This window comes from Drosophila rhopaloa, unplaced genomic scaffold (genome assembly GCF_018152115.1).
Source record: "Drosophila rhopaloa isolate 14029-0021.01 unplaced genomic scaffold, ASM1815211v1 contig_2, whole genome shotgun sequence".
In the NCBI taxonomy this organism is placed as follows: Eukaryota; Metazoa; Arthropoda; class Insecta; order Diptera; family Drosophilidae; genus Drosophila; species Drosophila rhopaloa.
In genome coordinates, this window is record NW_025335083.1 from 7,476,855 (window position 1) to 7,493,051 (window position 16,197).

General features: G+C 38.7%; 4 protein-coding genes across 7 annotated transcripts; 1 reads left to right on the forward strand and 3 right to left on the reverse strand.

Moving 5' to 3' along the window:
- LOC108052623 lies at window positions 1-1,394 on the reverse strand. The gene has a single exon (XM_017135064.2). It carries the CDS (start codon window positions 1,364-1,366, stop codon window positions 146-148), a length of 1,221 nt encoding a protein of 406 aa, XP_016990553.2. The 5' UTR covers window positions 1,367-1,394; the 3' UTR covers window positions 1-145.
- A 282-nt stretch (window positions 1,395-1,676) lies between these two features.
- On the forward strand, window positions 1,677-4,787 carry LOC108052625 (conserved oligomeric Golgi complex subunit 4). Its single transcript, XM_017135066.2, has 8 exons — window positions 1,677-1,864; window positions 1,925-2,661; window positions 2,720-3,035; window positions 3,098-3,228; window positions 3,286-3,889; window positions 3,946-4,131; window positions 4,194-4,420; window positions 4,473-4,787. The coding sequence occupies exons 1-8, from the start codon at window positions 1,778-1,780 to the stop codon at window positions 4,513-4,515; spliced, it is 2,331 nt and encodes a 776-aa protein (XP_016990555.1). The 5' UTR covers window positions 1,677-1,777; the 3' UTR covers window positions 4,516-4,787.
- On the reverse strand, window positions 4,492-8,193 carry LOC108052626 (gamma-tubulin complex component 4 homolog). Its single transcript, XM_017135067.2, has 8 exons — window positions 6,940-8,193; window positions 6,739-6,883; window positions 6,401-6,680; window positions 6,182-6,341; window positions 5,619-6,125; window positions 5,186-5,555; window positions 4,857-5,133; window positions 4,492-4,685 (listed from the first exon to the last, which is right to left on the reverse strand). Exons 1-8 carry the CDS (start codon window positions 7,006-7,008, stop codon window positions 4,541-4,543), a joined length of 1,953 nt encoding a protein of 650 aa, XP_016990556.2. The 5' UTR covers window positions 7,009-8,193; the 3' UTR covers window positions 4,492-4,540.
- An 88-nt stretch (window positions 8,194-8,281) lies between these two features.
- LOC108052622 (RNA pseudouridylate synthase domain-containing protein 2) lies at window positions 8,282-15,290 on the reverse strand. 4 transcript variants are annotated; one of them, XM_017135061.2, is made up of 10 exons: window positions 15,187-15,290; window positions 14,784-15,056; window positions 10,029-10,206; window positions 9,746-9,968; window positions 9,606-9,693; window positions 9,328-9,548; window positions 9,046-9,236; window positions 8,716-8,987; window positions 8,507-8,656; window positions 8,282-8,446 (listed from the first exon to the last, which is right to left on the reverse strand). In XM_017135061.2, the coding sequence occupies exons 1-10, from the start codon at window positions 15,223-15,225 to the stop codon at window positions 8,372-8,374; spliced, it is 1,710 nt and encodes a 569-aa protein (XP_016990550.2). In that variant the 5' UTR covers window positions 15,226-15,290; the 3' UTR covers window positions 8,282-8,371. The 4 variants fall into 4 exon arrangements, 3 of the variants coding, with proteins under 3 accessions (XP_016990550.2, XP_016990551.2, XP_016990552.2); XM_017135062.2 differs by having other exon boundaries at window positions 14,784-15,290; XM_017135063.2 differs by lacking the exons at window positions 10,029-10,206; window positions 14,784-15,056; window positions 15,187-15,290 and having other exon boundaries at window positions 9,606-9,668; window positions 9,746-9,857.
- Window positions 15,291-16,197: the final 907 nt, after the last annotated feature.

Sequence of the window (16,197 nt, forward strand, 5' to 3'; positions counted from 1 at the left end):
TTAAGACAGTTTTAAACCAATGTTCGGTTTATTAAACGCTTGTCGAAATACATATTTATTAAATCACAATTTACGTTAACTTTAGGCTATTCGTAAATCGAATAAACCTGTTGTTGTTGTATCTGAAATGCGATTTTTTAAATTGCTATGCCGATTCGGGACTGAATTCGATTTCCACAAATCGTGAACTCCAAATATTTAAATGCACGGGTTTGAATGAGATTTGTAAATTACCATGATTCATAGCGGGAAGCACCTTTTCAGGAAGAAAACCAGTGTTGTGGAGGTGCAGGGTCAGCGGTGAGCTGCGGTTGAGCAGAACTTTGGGGAGACGCGACCAACTGAACTCCACTGAGGAACTGGCCAACTTATTGGACGACAGATTGAGGATCCTGAGCTCGGGACAGGAACATATAAGGTTCCACAATCGGGTGGGCGGGGGCAGTTCGCGCATCTGCAAGAGATGGAGCTCCTCCAAATGCGGCAGCCTTTGGCAGATGGCATGCAGCTGCTGCGAATCAATGTCATCTTCCTGCAGGACCAGCCGGCGAAGATTGGTCATGCCCAGGATATCCTCGGCCACCCGTTCGCTGCTCCAGAAAGAGTCGTTGAAGAGCAGTGATCGCACCTTGAGCGGGTGGCGTCTGGCCACCAAGCCCAGCAAATGCTCGTAGTAGTCCCGAGTGTAAAACACCAGCCGGCGGAAGTGTGGCAGATCCATTAATAGGGGCATAAATGCGCCCAACAAGTGATGATCGTCGATGATCAGCTCCTCCAGCGTGGAGCACAGGGTGACGTCCAGCACCTTCTCGCCCAGGTTCACATTGTAGCCGTAATAGAGAAGGGTTAGCTTAGTCAGTTTTAGGCTGCTGAAGATTTCCTCGAAAGTGTCCGCGTCCAGGTACTCGCACCAGATGAGGTTCAGTTCTTTCAGTTGCCTCCAGCGTCTTAAATGGCAGCCGGTAGTGCTGCTACTTAATGTGAGACTGGTCAGAAGCGGAAACAGCTCGGTCAGCAGTAGAGTCTCCTCGTCGGCCTCTTCCAGGTTGTAGTCCATGTGACAGTCAAGCGATCGAAGATGGGGAAAGCTGTAGGCGGTCCACTTCATCAGCAGGTCCCTGCAGCACCCGGCCAGGTTAAGCACCTGAACAGATCCTGACCAACCGCCCAGGCATTCCTGCATCAACTTCTCACTCCTGTCCAGTGATTTCAAGTCATCTCCAGTAAGGGTCACCGACTTTAGATGATTCCAGTGGTATTTCACGTAGGAGCAGATACTTCCAGTGACTTGGGCCAGTGACAACTGATCACTCATGGGCAGGAACCCTAGAATATTTATCCAAATATCTTCATTTATTTTCTCCATCGCACCGGCCAAGAAAAACTGTGTGCATTTAAAACAAACAAATAAAATAAACAAACTGTCAGCTGTTTGAACTGCTTGCCGATCGAACATGACAAAGACAACATCCCCATAGCTAAAATTAACACATAAATTTTAGTTATATTTTTTAAATAAATTTGTTTATTTTTACTACTAATGCCAAGAATATACAATTAATAATTAATATTATTAATTTATACAATGAATTGCTCCAAAAAAACAGCGCTGCCAGAAGATTTAAGGTATCGATATACCACATTCCGATACATCATGCCCAATAGCCTGTGAAAGCCCATCCCTATTTATACAAAACAATATTTCCACGTATCAGCAGATTGGAATAGTAGTATTTTAACTCTATATGATCCGGAATTCCGGACAGACAATCGCAGGATGAGTGTTCTTGATGAGTTAGCCGCCTTGGACATCAGCACAAATGAACAGGTGGATGAGACGCTGCAGAGAATTGCCGAGGAAGAGGTGCGTGCCAAGTTTATAATTTTCCGGTTGGAGTATTATTCATGTTTTTCTCCGCTTTAGGCGAAAGTCAATGAGAAACTGGAGTCTCTGCTGGCCAAACAGTGTCAGATAGAGGCCAAGATGAGTGGCATTGGCAGATCACTAACTCTGCTGCACACAGTGGACAGCGACTCCAACAAACTGAACGCACAGATTGTCAACACGGCTCAGTTGGCTGAATCCGTGAGTGCCAAGGTGCGCCGGTTGGATTTGGCCAGGTGCCGGGCCTCCGAGTGCCAGCAGCGGGTGCACGACCTCATTGACCTCCACCTGTGCAGCCAGGGGGTTGTCAAGGCCATCGGCGAGGAGGATTACGAGAAGAGCGCCACGCACATTGCCCGCTTTTTGGCGATGGATCAGCAACTCCTGCGGCGCACCGCCGACGACGTTCAGGGTTCCATAACGTCGGTGAGCGATGCGGTGAAGACGCTAGAGGATGCCACCGAGAAGACCCGTGTCCTTATTGCCAAGCGATTTGAGGAGGCGGTTAAGGCCGATGACTTGGCCTCTGTGGAGAGATTCTTCAAAATCTTTCCTCTTGTCGGTTGCCATGGCACTGGGATCGAGAAGTTTTCCCTCTACATATGCCAAAAGCTGTCGGTCAAGGCTCAAAAGGAACTGCGGAATGCCCAGGACATTGCCAAGGCTGAATCACGGATGCAACTGGCCTATGCAGATCGATTGACTGCCATTCTAGAGAACTTTGCGCGTGTGGTTGAGGTTAATCAGCCAATAATCGAAGCTTTTTACGGACAAGCGTAGGTTGCATAGATATAACCAAATAAATCATTTCTAAATATTTTTGACTATTTACAGATCTTCGTCCCTAATTGATATGGTGGCCATTCTGCAGCACGAATGTGATGCTGAGGTGAAAAACCTGTTAATGGAGTTTAACAAGAACCGGCAGATCCAGTATCGCAGCAAGCAAGTGAATGAATCCACCCAGCGGTCGGCTGGAGGCGGAAATGTCACCAGCAACAGTATCCAGGCACTGGGTCATTATCGGAAACCATCAGGCGGATCGGTAGACAAACTAAACCCGAAGGAAATTGATGCAATAATAGCTGAAATAACGGTCATGCATGCTCGAGTCGAGCTATACTTCCGATTTATGAGACGTCGCTTGCAGGTAATAAGGAAATAATTGTTCCGTAAGCAATGGTAATACTTATCTAACAATGCGTATTGCAGGTTCATGTAGAAACGTGTGTGCCCGAAAAAGAGCAGACGGAGATAATGGAACGCTACGAAAAGATCATGAAGAACTCTGACTTGCGCCGCCAAATGCAGGAAATTCTGAGCACATATTTGCTTCTGGAACGGTAGATATCGGTTAAAATAGCTGTTAAAATAATTTTCATAGTACCAAACTTTTTTAGTTATTTCATGGAAGAAAGTGTTCTTAAGGCCATCGGTCTGGATACTTACGAATCTGGACAGCAATGTTCGTCAATGGTGGACGACATATTCTTCATCCTTCGCAAATCCATTAGACGGGCGTTGACCACTCAGTCGATAAACGGAACGTGTGCAGTGATCAACAACGTGGCTGCCTGCCTAGATGGTGATTTTGTGTCTGCACTCAAGGCCCCCTTGAAAAGCGGATATCCATCGGGCTACATCGATTTGGCGCAGGCATATAATGCTATTCAAACGACCCTGCAGCAGGGAAAACTACATTCCAGCGATGCCGATCGAGGTCGAGCCAATTTCTTGGTGCAGTTGAACAATGCTGATATATCGACAGAGTATATTGAGACTCTCTGGCAGACCATGGAACAGGAAATTGCTGGCACATTTCCACAAACGACGCCGGTGGAGCGTCAATTGCTTGACAGCTGCCTCACGGAACTCAAAGCAGTGCGGGATGCGTTGAAAGCCACTGTTGATTTTGGAATGCAACAGCTGAGATCTAGTGTTATAAAGCCACGCCTCAACCCCTGGATTAACCAGTTCTTAAATTACAGTCACAACTTAAATGAGGTAAAAGTACACAGTGAATGAACTAAATAGAATCTCATTGCAATTTGTCGTTGCAGGAAGAACTTGCTGCCTACGAGGCAGGAGAAACATTTGTTCAGTTTTTCATAGTCCAGTTAGATGGTCTTCTGAACTCATTTAAGAGCTCATTGAGTCCGCGCAACTACGATGCCCTAGTCAGCATTTTAGCAACCGAAGTGACAATTCAATTGGAACGGGCTATTAAAAAAATAACCTTCAACAGAGTACGTTTTTAAACATCGCAGTTTGATTTTGTTGATTAACCCATATTTACTCTTTTCAATAGCTCGGTGGACTGGTACTTGATCAGGAGGTGCGTGCCTTGGGCAGTTACCTTACAGGGGCCACATCATGGTCGGTGAGAGACAAGATGACACGAATCTCTCAAATTGCCACTCTTCTTAATCTGGATAAGATTTCGGAGCTCTCTGAATACTGGAATCCCGAGAATAATAAAGAAATGTCATCCTGGCACTTAACGCCTAACGAAGTTCGAACATTTTTAACCTTAAGGTATTAAGTGTGCACGCTAAAGTTCCAGCTTCTAACGTTTTATTTCTTCCAGAAATGACTTTCGTATTGAAGACATTAAACGACTACAGCTTTAGGTAAAGCCATTTCAGAGTTTATTTGTTACAGAGATGCAGAAGCATTATGGTTCGCACTAAACCAATGATTAAAATCCAATCGCAATAGAAGCTGAGAAAGCGGACCCAAACAAGATGCTGTTTTTACATCAACTAATAGTTGAATAAGGCTCGCAATTTGAACACCAAATCTGTAAAAAAAGAAAAAGTTCGATTAGTATTACTTGCTTTGCTTGAGGAAGTAAAGTAATGATTGACATAATGCCTTATTATATAAAATGATGCATAATTAACTTATCTTATCTTAATTATTTCAATCAAAAAATGTGTTCCAAAAATTATAAAAAGTTGTGACAACTTACCTCTCATTAAGTCGGTCGATTTCGCCCATAAAGTCATCTGGTGGGTCTTTTGTCTGGGTCATGTGTGCAAACTTCTCACATATACTGAAGAGTTTCAGAAGGGTTCCATAAATAGGGTTTTGAGATTGGCATCCTGTGATATTCATTTGGCCTTCCTTTGAATCGGAAAGTAGGAAACATTGTGAAAGAACATTTGCCAGGAATACCGTATGGGCTCTTTGTATTTCCTCGAAATCAGTTTTGCTTTTAATCACATTCATCAGAATACCAAATTGACCTGTAACAAAATGTGAGTTATATATGTAAATAACTAAGTTCAGAAAACTTACTTTCGAGCACATCCACTTGAATGTAGTACTGCATATTGTTCAGGAAGAACATTAGATGATTGCGAAGGCTTATGATTTTATTATTCAAAGCCGTAGGCTCTCTTTTCGCCTTCCAAGTCTGCTTGGCCCAGACTCTTTGTATTTCATATTGAAATGTTCGAATAATCAGTAAAAATCGAAATATAATGTTATATCGCTCAATGGCCTTTGGTGAAAACAACAGATTCAGGGGCCACTCATATGTGTATTTTAGGTTGAGACCTTGCAGAACGTGGAAGTCGCAACTTTCATCTGGATCACTAGAGCTTCTTTGACAACTCAGCGAAAAGTTTTCCAAGTCATCCGAAATTCCCATGACGGTAGCTGCAAGCTGCGGTTAATTGAACAAATTTGTAATTGCCTACGTTAAGATCAGAAAAAAATTGTATGTTACCTCAAATGATCTGGTGATATTTTTAAAGCGTTCTTCACAATACGAATCCATGGTTCCGATCATTTGGTTGCAGAATTCCAAGTAGAACTCTCCTCGGCCCAGCAAATAGAAGTCTTTGATTAACCCCATTTGTCGCTCTATGTTGACTTCGTTCACAGCAATTTCTGAGAGTCGCATGCTAACAAATTTCTTTATGTCGTTTATAACGTTTTCGACTCGAAAGACGTCGATTGTTTCATCATTATCAAGGTCTTTGACCATTTCAAAGAACTCGGACTCCCTGCCGTTCCACAGCTCATAGATATCATCGCGCGACATTTCGGCCAGCTTCACAGCCAATTGATCTGTTTTGTTTTTTGGCTTAACAACTCGCCCCATTTTAAAAACTAGCACTGTTTGCCCTACAAACAGGACTTTTTCAGCGACAATGCTGGACAGGAACCCCGGCAGCTGGGTCAGATTTATCTCGTATTGCCATATATAATCCTCTGGGGTTCTATCCGCGCTCTAGCAATGGAAATTTTTGAATGTGGTAATATGATTAGAAATTATAAAGTCCTTACAACTACAGAGCTATTAGCTGATTTGCTGCATGAGCTACCATCGACAGAATCGGTTGGAGTAAACTTAATAAAGAATTCGGAGTGGACATCGTCGATCACCCCGAAGGAAAGCCAGTGCGCCAGGCTCGTGAAGAATGGGTATTTTACAGGCTTCATAACTCTGGATATCGTTCAAAGTTAAGATAAAGAATGAAGATGGTTTATGTAGGTATAACTTGCTTCTTGATTACTCTTGCCAGCTGAATATCTCCGTGCTCCGACTGTTGGTGCAGATTGTGGAGTACGGAGCATCCTCGCAGTTTTCGCACTTTTGTCTCCATAATTAGATTCCTAAGGAAGACCAGAACGGGCATCTTGACATGCAGGGCATCGTGCACATATGAAAGCGAACTGCGCTTGCTTTCGGTGCAATAGGACTGCAGGCGAGTGATCTCGGCGTAGTAATCCTCAAGTACACACTCGATTCCCTTGGCAAAGTTGAGCATGTAGAAGCCATGATCTAAAGCAAAAGTTGCAATATCTTTAACATGTAAAACAATGTGTTGTTTAAATCATACCCGGAAGTTCACCTTGTGCACTTGTCTGCACTCCCAGAGACTGTGTAAATTGAACTACTTCATGGTAGACTTGGATGATTTTTAAAATATCCATAAATATCTGCCGCTCGCAAGGATGTACAAAGTGCTCAATGACTGTGGTGTCCTAGAAAAACCGTGTGTAAAGCTGGGGAAGTACACTTCGGTCGATTTTCTTCTTACCGTGAAAGCACTTATACCTTGTCCATTAGGACAATTGCTTAAACAAGCCAGTAACAAATCCTGTAGCATTGTGCAAAGACAATTTTCTAGGCTTTGTATTTATTTGCGCCAGATGTCCAACAGAGATGACACAGTTTCCAACTTGCGAGCTCCCAAATAAATCGATTTATCGATAGGTATTAGCGAGATTCCCATAGGCGCCACAAATTTCAAAAATGAATATTTAAAAATAGCTGCAGAACCGCAACTAAAGTTTTTTGTGTAGCTTGTTTAAGGACGTGTTATTCAAGACTCTATAAGCTATCACAAAAACCTATAACCTATATATTTTCTTATTCTTCTTAAAAGACCATTTATATTTAAAGATACATATAATAGATAAACATATGTATACTGGTTTTTAGCAATAACATTCGTATACTCGTATTCGCAAATATTTTTTGAGAAGCACAAGATTGAGAGTACTTGAACGCTATCATTTTGGAAACAAAATTCCGTAACCCTTTTTTGTCTCGGTTTCCTTTGTACTTTTTAACAATTTGTCCGTTTTTAAACCATATTAATGAAGGGACCCGAGTGATTTCCAAGTCCTTGCAAATTTGCATGCCAGTTGCAGTGCAATCATATTCCGCAATGCAAACTTTGGTTTCATTTACCAATTCCTGAGCCAGCTCTTTCCAAATTGCCATTAAGATGATACATGAAATACAGCTTGGTAAATATAATTTAACAAAGAATGTTCCATTGTTAATATAGGAGTAAAAGTTATTTGAGTTTAGTTTTAGAACTCTTCCAGGTACGCAGGCAATGTCTTTCTCAGATTTCATATTCGCCCCATTCAACATTTGACTTGCAATTGATAAATTGCTTTTTAAATTATTATATTTAATTAACAAGTCAATTAGACTTTTTGAGTTATGAATAGGAGTGATAGGTCCATTTTTTTCAATGAGCATCCAATCGGGGTATTGTTCAACTTGGGTTTTCAAGCAATGTTTCGAATATTTTGAGCAATCGATTGAAACAAAAGTTAGCAGTGAGGACAAATCATGTTCTAGCATATAATAATCCAAAATATTTGTCATCCTGGGACAAGTATTGCACATAGATAAATAAAACTCGACCAACACATCTTTATGTTCCAGAAATAGATAAAGATGTTTTGGATTAATATTTAAGACTGTGCTATTTTGCAACTGATCATTTTGAAGAGATAATGGCAAGGATAGCCAAAAGCACAAAATTACAAACATTTCAAAAACACAACAATTTTGACAAATAGGTCAAGGCTTTATAATGAATTATATCACACCACTTATTAAATTTTATGTCGAAAAAGTAATAAATGTAGTAAAACTGTTTAATTTTCCCACAGATGCCTTTATAAAACGTAAGAACTTTATTTCTTGAAAAGAGGAAATAATGTATTGGTTCACAACTGATCGTAATTAATAGTTGATTGACAAGCCCAGTCCGGCAGCTCTGTTTTGTACTCCCAATCGAGACCCTGTAATGAGATTTTAATGTTAAATTTGTCCATAAATAAACAAAAGGAGTTGCAATAGACCTTGTATTTCCAAGCATGTAAGTACATTATCAGATCTTTTGGGCCGGGGTCTCTGTAGTTGATTTTGCACTCAGAACAATGCGGATCAGAAGTTGCCTTTTTGGAATCAAAGGACCGGTCTGGTTCTTCATAGCAAGTTTGCGTGGCAGCCTGATCAATTGAATGCAAGTATTATCAATCATAAATATTTAAAGAAGATAGTGACTTACTTCACTGATTGTTCCATTTGTTGATTCTAAAATCTCAGGCTTAGCTTTAATATCGATTGGTACTTCCACTTCTGAAGTACTTTTTAATTCACCTTCGATTTTCGTGGGTGCGACCTGTTCTCCTTCAAGTCCCAACCAATTTTCCGCATTGTGAATGCTTATTAAGTTGTTGATCAACTGTTCTTCGCTTATTCCCCCGATGTCTCCTCCGCGCCCTTTTAGTGGACCAAACACTTCGTGGTTGTATAATGGATCATTTGATATAGGATAACCTGGTAAAAAAAAGTTTGCGATCTTAATACTGCAAAAAATAATGTCTTTCCGACTTACCCAAAAATTGTAAATGTACTCTTATTTGGTGCATTCGTCCTGTTAGTGGTTTGCATAAAACAATGCTATCATCACCTATTTCACCAATTCGTTGAAACGTTGTTTTACATTCCTTGCCCTTCGGTGAAACCTTACAAACACCGATTTTGTAGCTAACAACGTCAATTTTCTCATGACATTCAACGATTCCACTAAATAATACAATAAAGATAATTAAAGAAAAATGAAATTAAGGAAAGAAGGTATGAGGAAAGGTAGCTAATAAAATTATTAAGAACTTACTCTGGAAAACGACCCTCTACGCGGCATACATATTCCTTATGCACTTGTCTAGTTCGGATTTGCAGCTCCAATTCTCGGGCTTTTTCGGCAGTGCGTCCGAATAAAAGCAAACCAGATGTCAGTCGATCCAACCTGTGTATTGTTCTCAGGTTCTTCAGATTGTGCTCCTTGGCCAGGATAAAAACCACAGTATTATGTCTATACCGTCCGCAGGGGTGTACCTTAAAAATAAAAAAAAATATAATTTTCGAAATGTTTGTTATATTTAGAATACCTACTGGTATGGATGCCGGCTTATTCACAACCACAATATCCTTGTCCATGTACACTATCTTGATGGCCTGTGAAGTAACAGGGACTTCGTGTCTATAATGCAAATGTGTGCATATTTAAATGAAAGTTTCCTACGAATACATACCTATGAACGACATTGGCCAGCAGATCATTGTGCTTGATTTTATAGTCCTTGGGAACTTTTTCGTAATTGACCGTCAATTTTCCGGCTTCCAGACTGCGCTCATATTCTTCAGGCGGAGCGGCTCGGAATTCGCGCACAAATACATCCAGAATTTTATCGTCAACCCAACGCCCCTTGGCGAATGTCGTAAATGTGAAAAAATAGGGATACACTTTTCGAAGTCCTACGTGGTTAAAACAACAAGTTAAATTTGTGATTTTAATTTATTAATCAAGTAGCTTACCATTTTCAAAATAATACGATGTCTCATCGTATCTTTCGTCACTAAAACCGGGTCTCTTGGTTTTAAGTCCATTGGCATCCAATTTAGCTTTTTTCCCATTGCTTTCGCCTTCTAAAGCGTTAGCCTTTCGTTTTTCCGGCAAATGGTCAAGCTCAAGTTTTTCTTTAGACTTTAAAATCTGTGAAAAAAAAAACAATTTGCAATAAAAAAATATGAATTTTACATGTATATATTGACATATCATCATGACATATATTATTGTTATGAACCTATAATAAAAATACTTAGATCATAATTTTATAAGTCTTATACAAATTGAACTTTAATTTAATTAAGAGACACAGGGGTTCTTTTAATTCTTATTTGTTGAAATTTTCACGAATACAATTATTACTGCTTAATTTGGACGGTTACATATCTATCAGAAATTGAAAATGTCCTTTTGATTATGGAAGCAAGTGCCTATGTTTCTAAGACCATCACGTTAAGATGCTTAAATATGAAAGCATTAAGTGCTTAAGCCATCACATAGACTAAACTCTTATCAGCCTAAAACACATACGAGCCTTGTTTCCGGTGTTTGTGTGCAAACAATTTCTTCTTTTCTTTCTGCTGCCTTGGCATAATTTTCACACAGTTTGTGTATTTTTCCTTGTTGCAAAAGAAAAGAGTAACCAAAAACTGCAAAATTGGCTTCGAACCAGCCGTATTCTGATTGTTACTGGTCTACCAGCAAATAGGTGTTAGTTAGTGTGCAAACATAGACAGAACTTAAAAATAAAACAGGTAGGTTAGTTTATGTCGTGTTAAATTTTGTTTCAGGTCGTCAACATTTTACAAAGGCAGTATGATGATTTATAACCGCATAATTTATTTGCATTTCTTGTTGTTTAACAATTTCTCAAGCAAAGCATTGTTCTGCTGTCGCTCCTCCAGTCCTCTTTCCATTAGATTGCAAATTCGAGATGCCATAGACATAAATGATTCTGTGGCTGACTTTGCAGTTGCATTGAGTGTGCGGAGCTCCCCAGCTATTTCCTTTAAAGTATCCATTTCCGCAGAACTCTCTTTCAGCTTATTTGACTTCATTGGGTTTATGGCTAGATCGGGAAAAGATTTTCGTCTTTTTATGTGATCTTTCTAGGACCAAAAAATTGGCGGAATGCTTCGGAGAAAAATCCTCTGGTGGGTGTAGTTTGTTTTTCTTATGTGAACTTTTTAATATTATCAGGTCATCGGCATGTACTTCCTTAGTAGATTGCGATTTCTTCGTGTTCCCTGAAGCCCGGAAACTTATGTCAGAGGACTCACTGGAGCTAGTACTTGTTCTGGACTTCAATTTGATCTTCTTATGTGATCCTTCCTCGTCTTCGCCCTTCCAAATGTCCGTCAACCCCAACTGTAAGGATGAAACGTCCCAGATGGTAAAACCTGCCACTTCCTCTGTGGACTTTTCCAGTTTAATGATAACTGCGAGTGCTTTCACCGTGGGTGATAGTTGCTCATTTTTGCAGGGCATATCTCTATTTGCCCACTTCTTCTCGCCACTCGTGATCCGTTTTAAAGGGTGGTCCGCATGCGTTGAGATTGTGACTAAGATCTGTTCAAGCCAATCCAACTTCCACTTTGTTGCCGCGCGAGGTAGCCCTTGCAATATCCTTGTGAAATTCCATAAATTGCAGGAAATCTCTTCCTGCTGCGGAGTCCTGTGCTTTCCCCTATTAATCAGTTCTCGAAATGTAACATTTTGCTTGCGGCTTTTTTTGTAAACAAATCAAATCTTATTCACATTTACTCAAACTGATAAATTCAGTTGTTTTGGCGCTTTGAAAAAAGGATTTTGCAAATAATCGTTTACATCACTTTAACACTCTTTGATGTACATACAATGACGAATGGTAAATTAAGTATTAAGTAATTCATTATGAAACAATTTCATTTAACAATTTTTTGATAAATAAATATCTTACCAAAGAAATTTATAGAGATTCTCAATTTTTTATTGTAATATAAAATATACAAACCCATCTTTTGGAAATATAGTAATAAATATTTTGTATCTTTAACTTTAAGTTTTGTGCTGCATTCTATTGATATTAATATTTATTTAGTTAAAAGATAAACCGAGAAGTAAGAAATTAAATATTTCTCATAAACCCATAGAGATTAAGAGACAACCCAAGATGTGATTGACAATATAAGATAAATGTCTAGCAATAAATAAAAACTTAGTTTACATTCAAGTTTTTCATTGTTATATGTGTACCTTAGCCACAAACCACTTACCTAAAACCAACCGGCCATTCTTTATAATTCTTCAGTTTAATGGCAGAAGCCAGTCAGTCGAATGGAAAAAGGACTGCTCTAGACCACGTTTTAGAGGGATTTCCTTTTACCGACTCTAGTATCCTTTTCCACGGCTGTTTTTGTAATGTGTGTTTACATGGTATTGTAAGAATTATAAAAACGACTGGCCCAAAAGGCGCATCGCGGAAACAATGAGGACCACACTTAGATGCCCGCCTGAAAGCAGAAGGCACTGACACTAATAATTGCGGAAACATCACGACCAGCTAGCTGCAAACCAACTTGACAAAAGTAGCTCGTTAGGAAACCACTGCGATGGCGGGACACTAGAAACCAGAAACCCGGAGAGGCCCCCGAAAAGGCCGTGTCGTCGGCAGAGAACTAATTATGACAAATCCGTGGTAAAATATACGAAGGTAAGTGAAACGCGTCCGTCCAGTTGGTCCCACACATAACTTAACTCCTTGCGTGAGCAAACGACTGTAACTTAAACCACCCCCCATTATGGTCTTTAATGTGTTGTGTACACTATGTAAATCCGAATAACATATATTCAAAAGCCCCGCAAGCTTAGTTTATTGATTGTTTAATTAGTAAAGGAAATAAAAATGTGCTTGCTTAAAGCCTCGAACTAAAGCTAAATAATCGCCGGCATATTTAGAGCCATTTGCCACTGTCACGTACGGTGAGGTAGAAGCAACAAACAAAGAGCCCGAAACTTGTATGCTTGGTTTTTGTGGGCCATTAAGGGTTTTGTCTAAAATCTGGTTTTTGTTGCACATCTTAGCAGAGCCCTAAATTTTTAAGAATGTACTGACGCCTAAGGGTGGCTTTAAATTTCTATGCAGGCAGAGCGTTGACTCTATAGCCACTGCAGTCAGTCTCGTTTATTGGGGCATTTGTGACTCAAAGTCTCGTAAAAGAAGTTTAAATCTCCAGGTGCCTCGCTCCTTATTCCTCCACCACATGTTTATATCCATTTTTATGACTTTCGAAACTTTTAAGATAATAGAAAAAACCTGAAATAAACCTATTTTGGCACGCGAATGTGTGCGAACCGCCCTAGAATGTTTATATTACTGTTACAACGTCAAATTAAAAGTTTGGCTACCTTCATTTCATTTTCTTAATTATTGTAATTTCCAGGTCAAACACGCCAAATACAAGTCTACGAAATTCTATGCATAATCCATAGACTGGCTGCAGTCCAACCCACCACTTTTAGCAACAAACCACTGTTGTGGGCGAACATGTTTGACTCGCGTTTCATAAAAAACCAACATGATTTTCATAGATTTCTGCCAAACAGCGACGAAAAATTCATAAAGCCAAGGTTTTACTTTGACATAGTAAAGTATGGTTTAATGTAGGTACATACATATATTATGTTTAAAGCCATTAACATGCAACACTTACACACCAAATGAAACCATCTAAATTTGCTACAAGTCAATTGACCACTAATCCATCTTTAATTAATTGATGCAGCAAATTGCATTTGCGACTCCCTGATTAGCTTTTTAATTAAGTTTTAAGTGTGCTATTGAAGCTGCTGCATTGAAATTTCCCCTGACACCAATAATACTGCATACGTAAAGGCAGGAATCCACACATTTGCGAACAGACCCGTCTAAATTGTTTTGGGTATTCGATTCCCCCAAGATAAATATGCCCTTTTACTAGCTGCGAATCGGTCAAACCTAGGGAGCTGGTCGCTAGCGCGATTTCCGTGCTGACAGAGCACGATGAAACGGACAAATAAATGGGAATTAATAATGGAGTGGAAGACACAGTATGCAAATATGGGAGTACGATTTCAATGTTTCTATCCGGGACCCTAACAATAATAATTTTTATCATTGAAATTCTAAAGCAATTATTTTTTTTTCTTCACAAAATTTTAAATTTAAATAAGAGTAGTTTTTCAACATTTTTTTAGTTTTAATTACACTTAAGAAAACTCTTAAGATGCAATGTAGAAAATTGAAACATTAAGCTTTAGTCAATTTTTATTTAAACTTAAATAATAAAAATTCACAATCGTTCAAAAATACAAATTGAAAAAAAATTGTTCCTTGTTTTTGGGTTATCCTTAAAAAAATCCTTTTTTTTAAAATTCACAATAGTTCAAAAATACAAATTTACAGAAAGTTGTTCTTTTTTTTTGGATTATCCTTTAAAAAATAACCTTATGTGTTTTTTTAAAACCTATAACGATTTTAGCTATCTTATTGTTTTGCTTATGGTAACGTTTTTATTTGTAGGATTGAATTGTTGATTGGATTGAATTGTTGTTGTCAAAGTTTCATCTTCTTAAGTTAGCTTATTTTTTTATTTACACATGTATTTTTCGAAGTGCAGTTTAAGGTGGAGAACTCTATACTCTTACCAACTAACACAAATCTGTTCGAGATGAAATAAATATTAATTTTTAAAATTTATACTTACCGGAGGATCTGTTGTGTCTGTTGGATTACTGTCTGCATCATCCGGAAACCAAACACATTCGGAAGGCTGATCTTCTTCGTTGAAATTGGCTCCTAAGATCGGATATGTGGTCAGCATGGACCGGTGCAAAAATATATTCTCCACGTCCACCGATGAGGCATCCCCATGTTGGGTCTGCGCATTTCGCACGCATTTGTGGCTTTGCATTTTCGACAACCACGAGAATTGTTTACAGTCGTTGATTCGCTGCCTATTAAGTTTGTCCACGCACCGCTAAAAGTGTAACAACAACAAGTTAATCAACACGTGCGTCCATTGTAGCACCAATCACAAGTACACTTTGAATCACTATTTCAGTCTCACGAATTTAACAATCAATTAACGTATATTGTACACCACTTGCCAATCGAAGAACGCCTTTTAATTGTCCTAAAATCCGCATGAAAAATATGTTTTTATGCCGAAAACAAACAAGACCAAAACATTGTCTATCGATAGGCACGCGAACCAGTGACTCGCGAACATGGAACTAATTTTTGAGTCACATTAGGGGCAGTCGAACTCGGACTGAACGAACTCATACAACGAACTTCTACAAATCGACTCAGACGAAGCCAATTTAAAAAATAAAAGCTAAGGCAAAAAATGTTTTTTTTTAAGCCCATTAATACGCGTTTGTTTGTTAAATAATTTTGAACATGAATTCCTGAGATCGACCGATGAAATTTCGTAGTCCAAAAAATTAAAAATAAATACCTTCTTAAAAAACTAAATTTTCCGAACATAAAAAGTTTAAACATTCTCTGGATCTCTAGCCGAGTCGATAAAGTCTGCACACAAGTTTGTTTCATAATTCTAATTGCGTCTGGATGAAACTTTCCCAAAAGCTTTCTTTCTATAAGCCTTCTTATAAAGATGATAAATGTGACAAAAATAATTTTAAAAGAGTATTTAATAGAAAATAAACAGTGGAGTTGAAAATGCAACCATAGACTATTTGTCTTTTCACCTTCATTTCTTAATAGCCTTTAAAATATTTGTTTTACAACAGGCGGAATAATTAACAGACTTTAATATTAGTAATACATATCTTAGTAAATCAGTTCTTTTCAAATTTTAATTAAGTGTGATAAATAAAAAAACAAATAGAACGTTATAGTCTATTGCCACGATACTCTTTACACTGTTAACCAATTAAAAAATATAACAACAGGAAATGGCGCCACTTGCAATTACATTGGCGCGGTAAACAAAAACGACGAGGTGCCATTTGCCACTAAGGAATAATTACCAAAACTTTATTTATTTATAACTTGTTAAACAATTTTACGATTTCAAAAATTGTTGGTCTGTCGATATAATAAATAATTATGTGGAGTTATAATGCCAAGGAACAAATTGGTATGTACGATCT

Bases quoted from the DNA above. Each gene is read 5' to 3' on its own strand.
- LOC108052623 (XM_017135064.2), bottom strand. From the start codon at position 1,366: ATGGAGAAAATAAATGAAGATATTTGGATAAATATTCTAGGGTTCCTG.
- LOC108052625 (XM_017135066.2), top strand. From the start codon at position 1,778: ATGAGTGTTCTTGATGAGTTAGCCGCCTTGGACATCAGCACAAATGAA. The intron at 3,890-3,945 runs GTAAAAGTACAC...TTGTCGTTGCAG, and splicing joins ACAGTCACAACTTAAATGAG to GAAGAACTTGCTGCCTACGA. The intron at 4,132-4,193 runs GTACGTTTTTAA...TCTTTTCAATAG, and splicing joins AAAAAATAACCTTCAACAGA to CTCGGTGGACTGGTACTTGA.
- LOC108052626 (XM_017135067.2), bottom strand. From the start codon at position 7,008: ATGCTACAGGATTTGTTACTGGCTTGTTTAAGCAATTGTCCTAATGGA. The intron at 6,884-6,939 runs GTAAGAAGAAAA...CGGTTTTTCTAG, and splicing joins AAGGTATAAGTGCTTTCACG to GACACCACAGTCATTGAGCA. The intron at 6,342-6,400 runs GCAAGTTATACC...AACGATATCCAG, and splicing joins CTGGCAAGAGTAATCAAGAA to AGTTATGAAGCCTGTAAAAT.
- LOC108052622 (XM_017135061.2), bottom strand. From the start codon at position 15,225: ATGCGGATTTTAGGACAATTAAAAGGCGTTCTTCGATTG. The intron at 9,969-10,028 runs GTAAGCTACTTG...TTAACCACGTAG, and splicing joins ATCGTATTATTTTGAAAATG to GACTTCGAAAAGTGTATCCC. The intron at 8,657-8,715 runs GTAAGTCACTAT...TCAATTGATCAG, and splicing joins CAAATGGAACAATCAGTGAA to GCTGCCACGCAAACTTGCTA.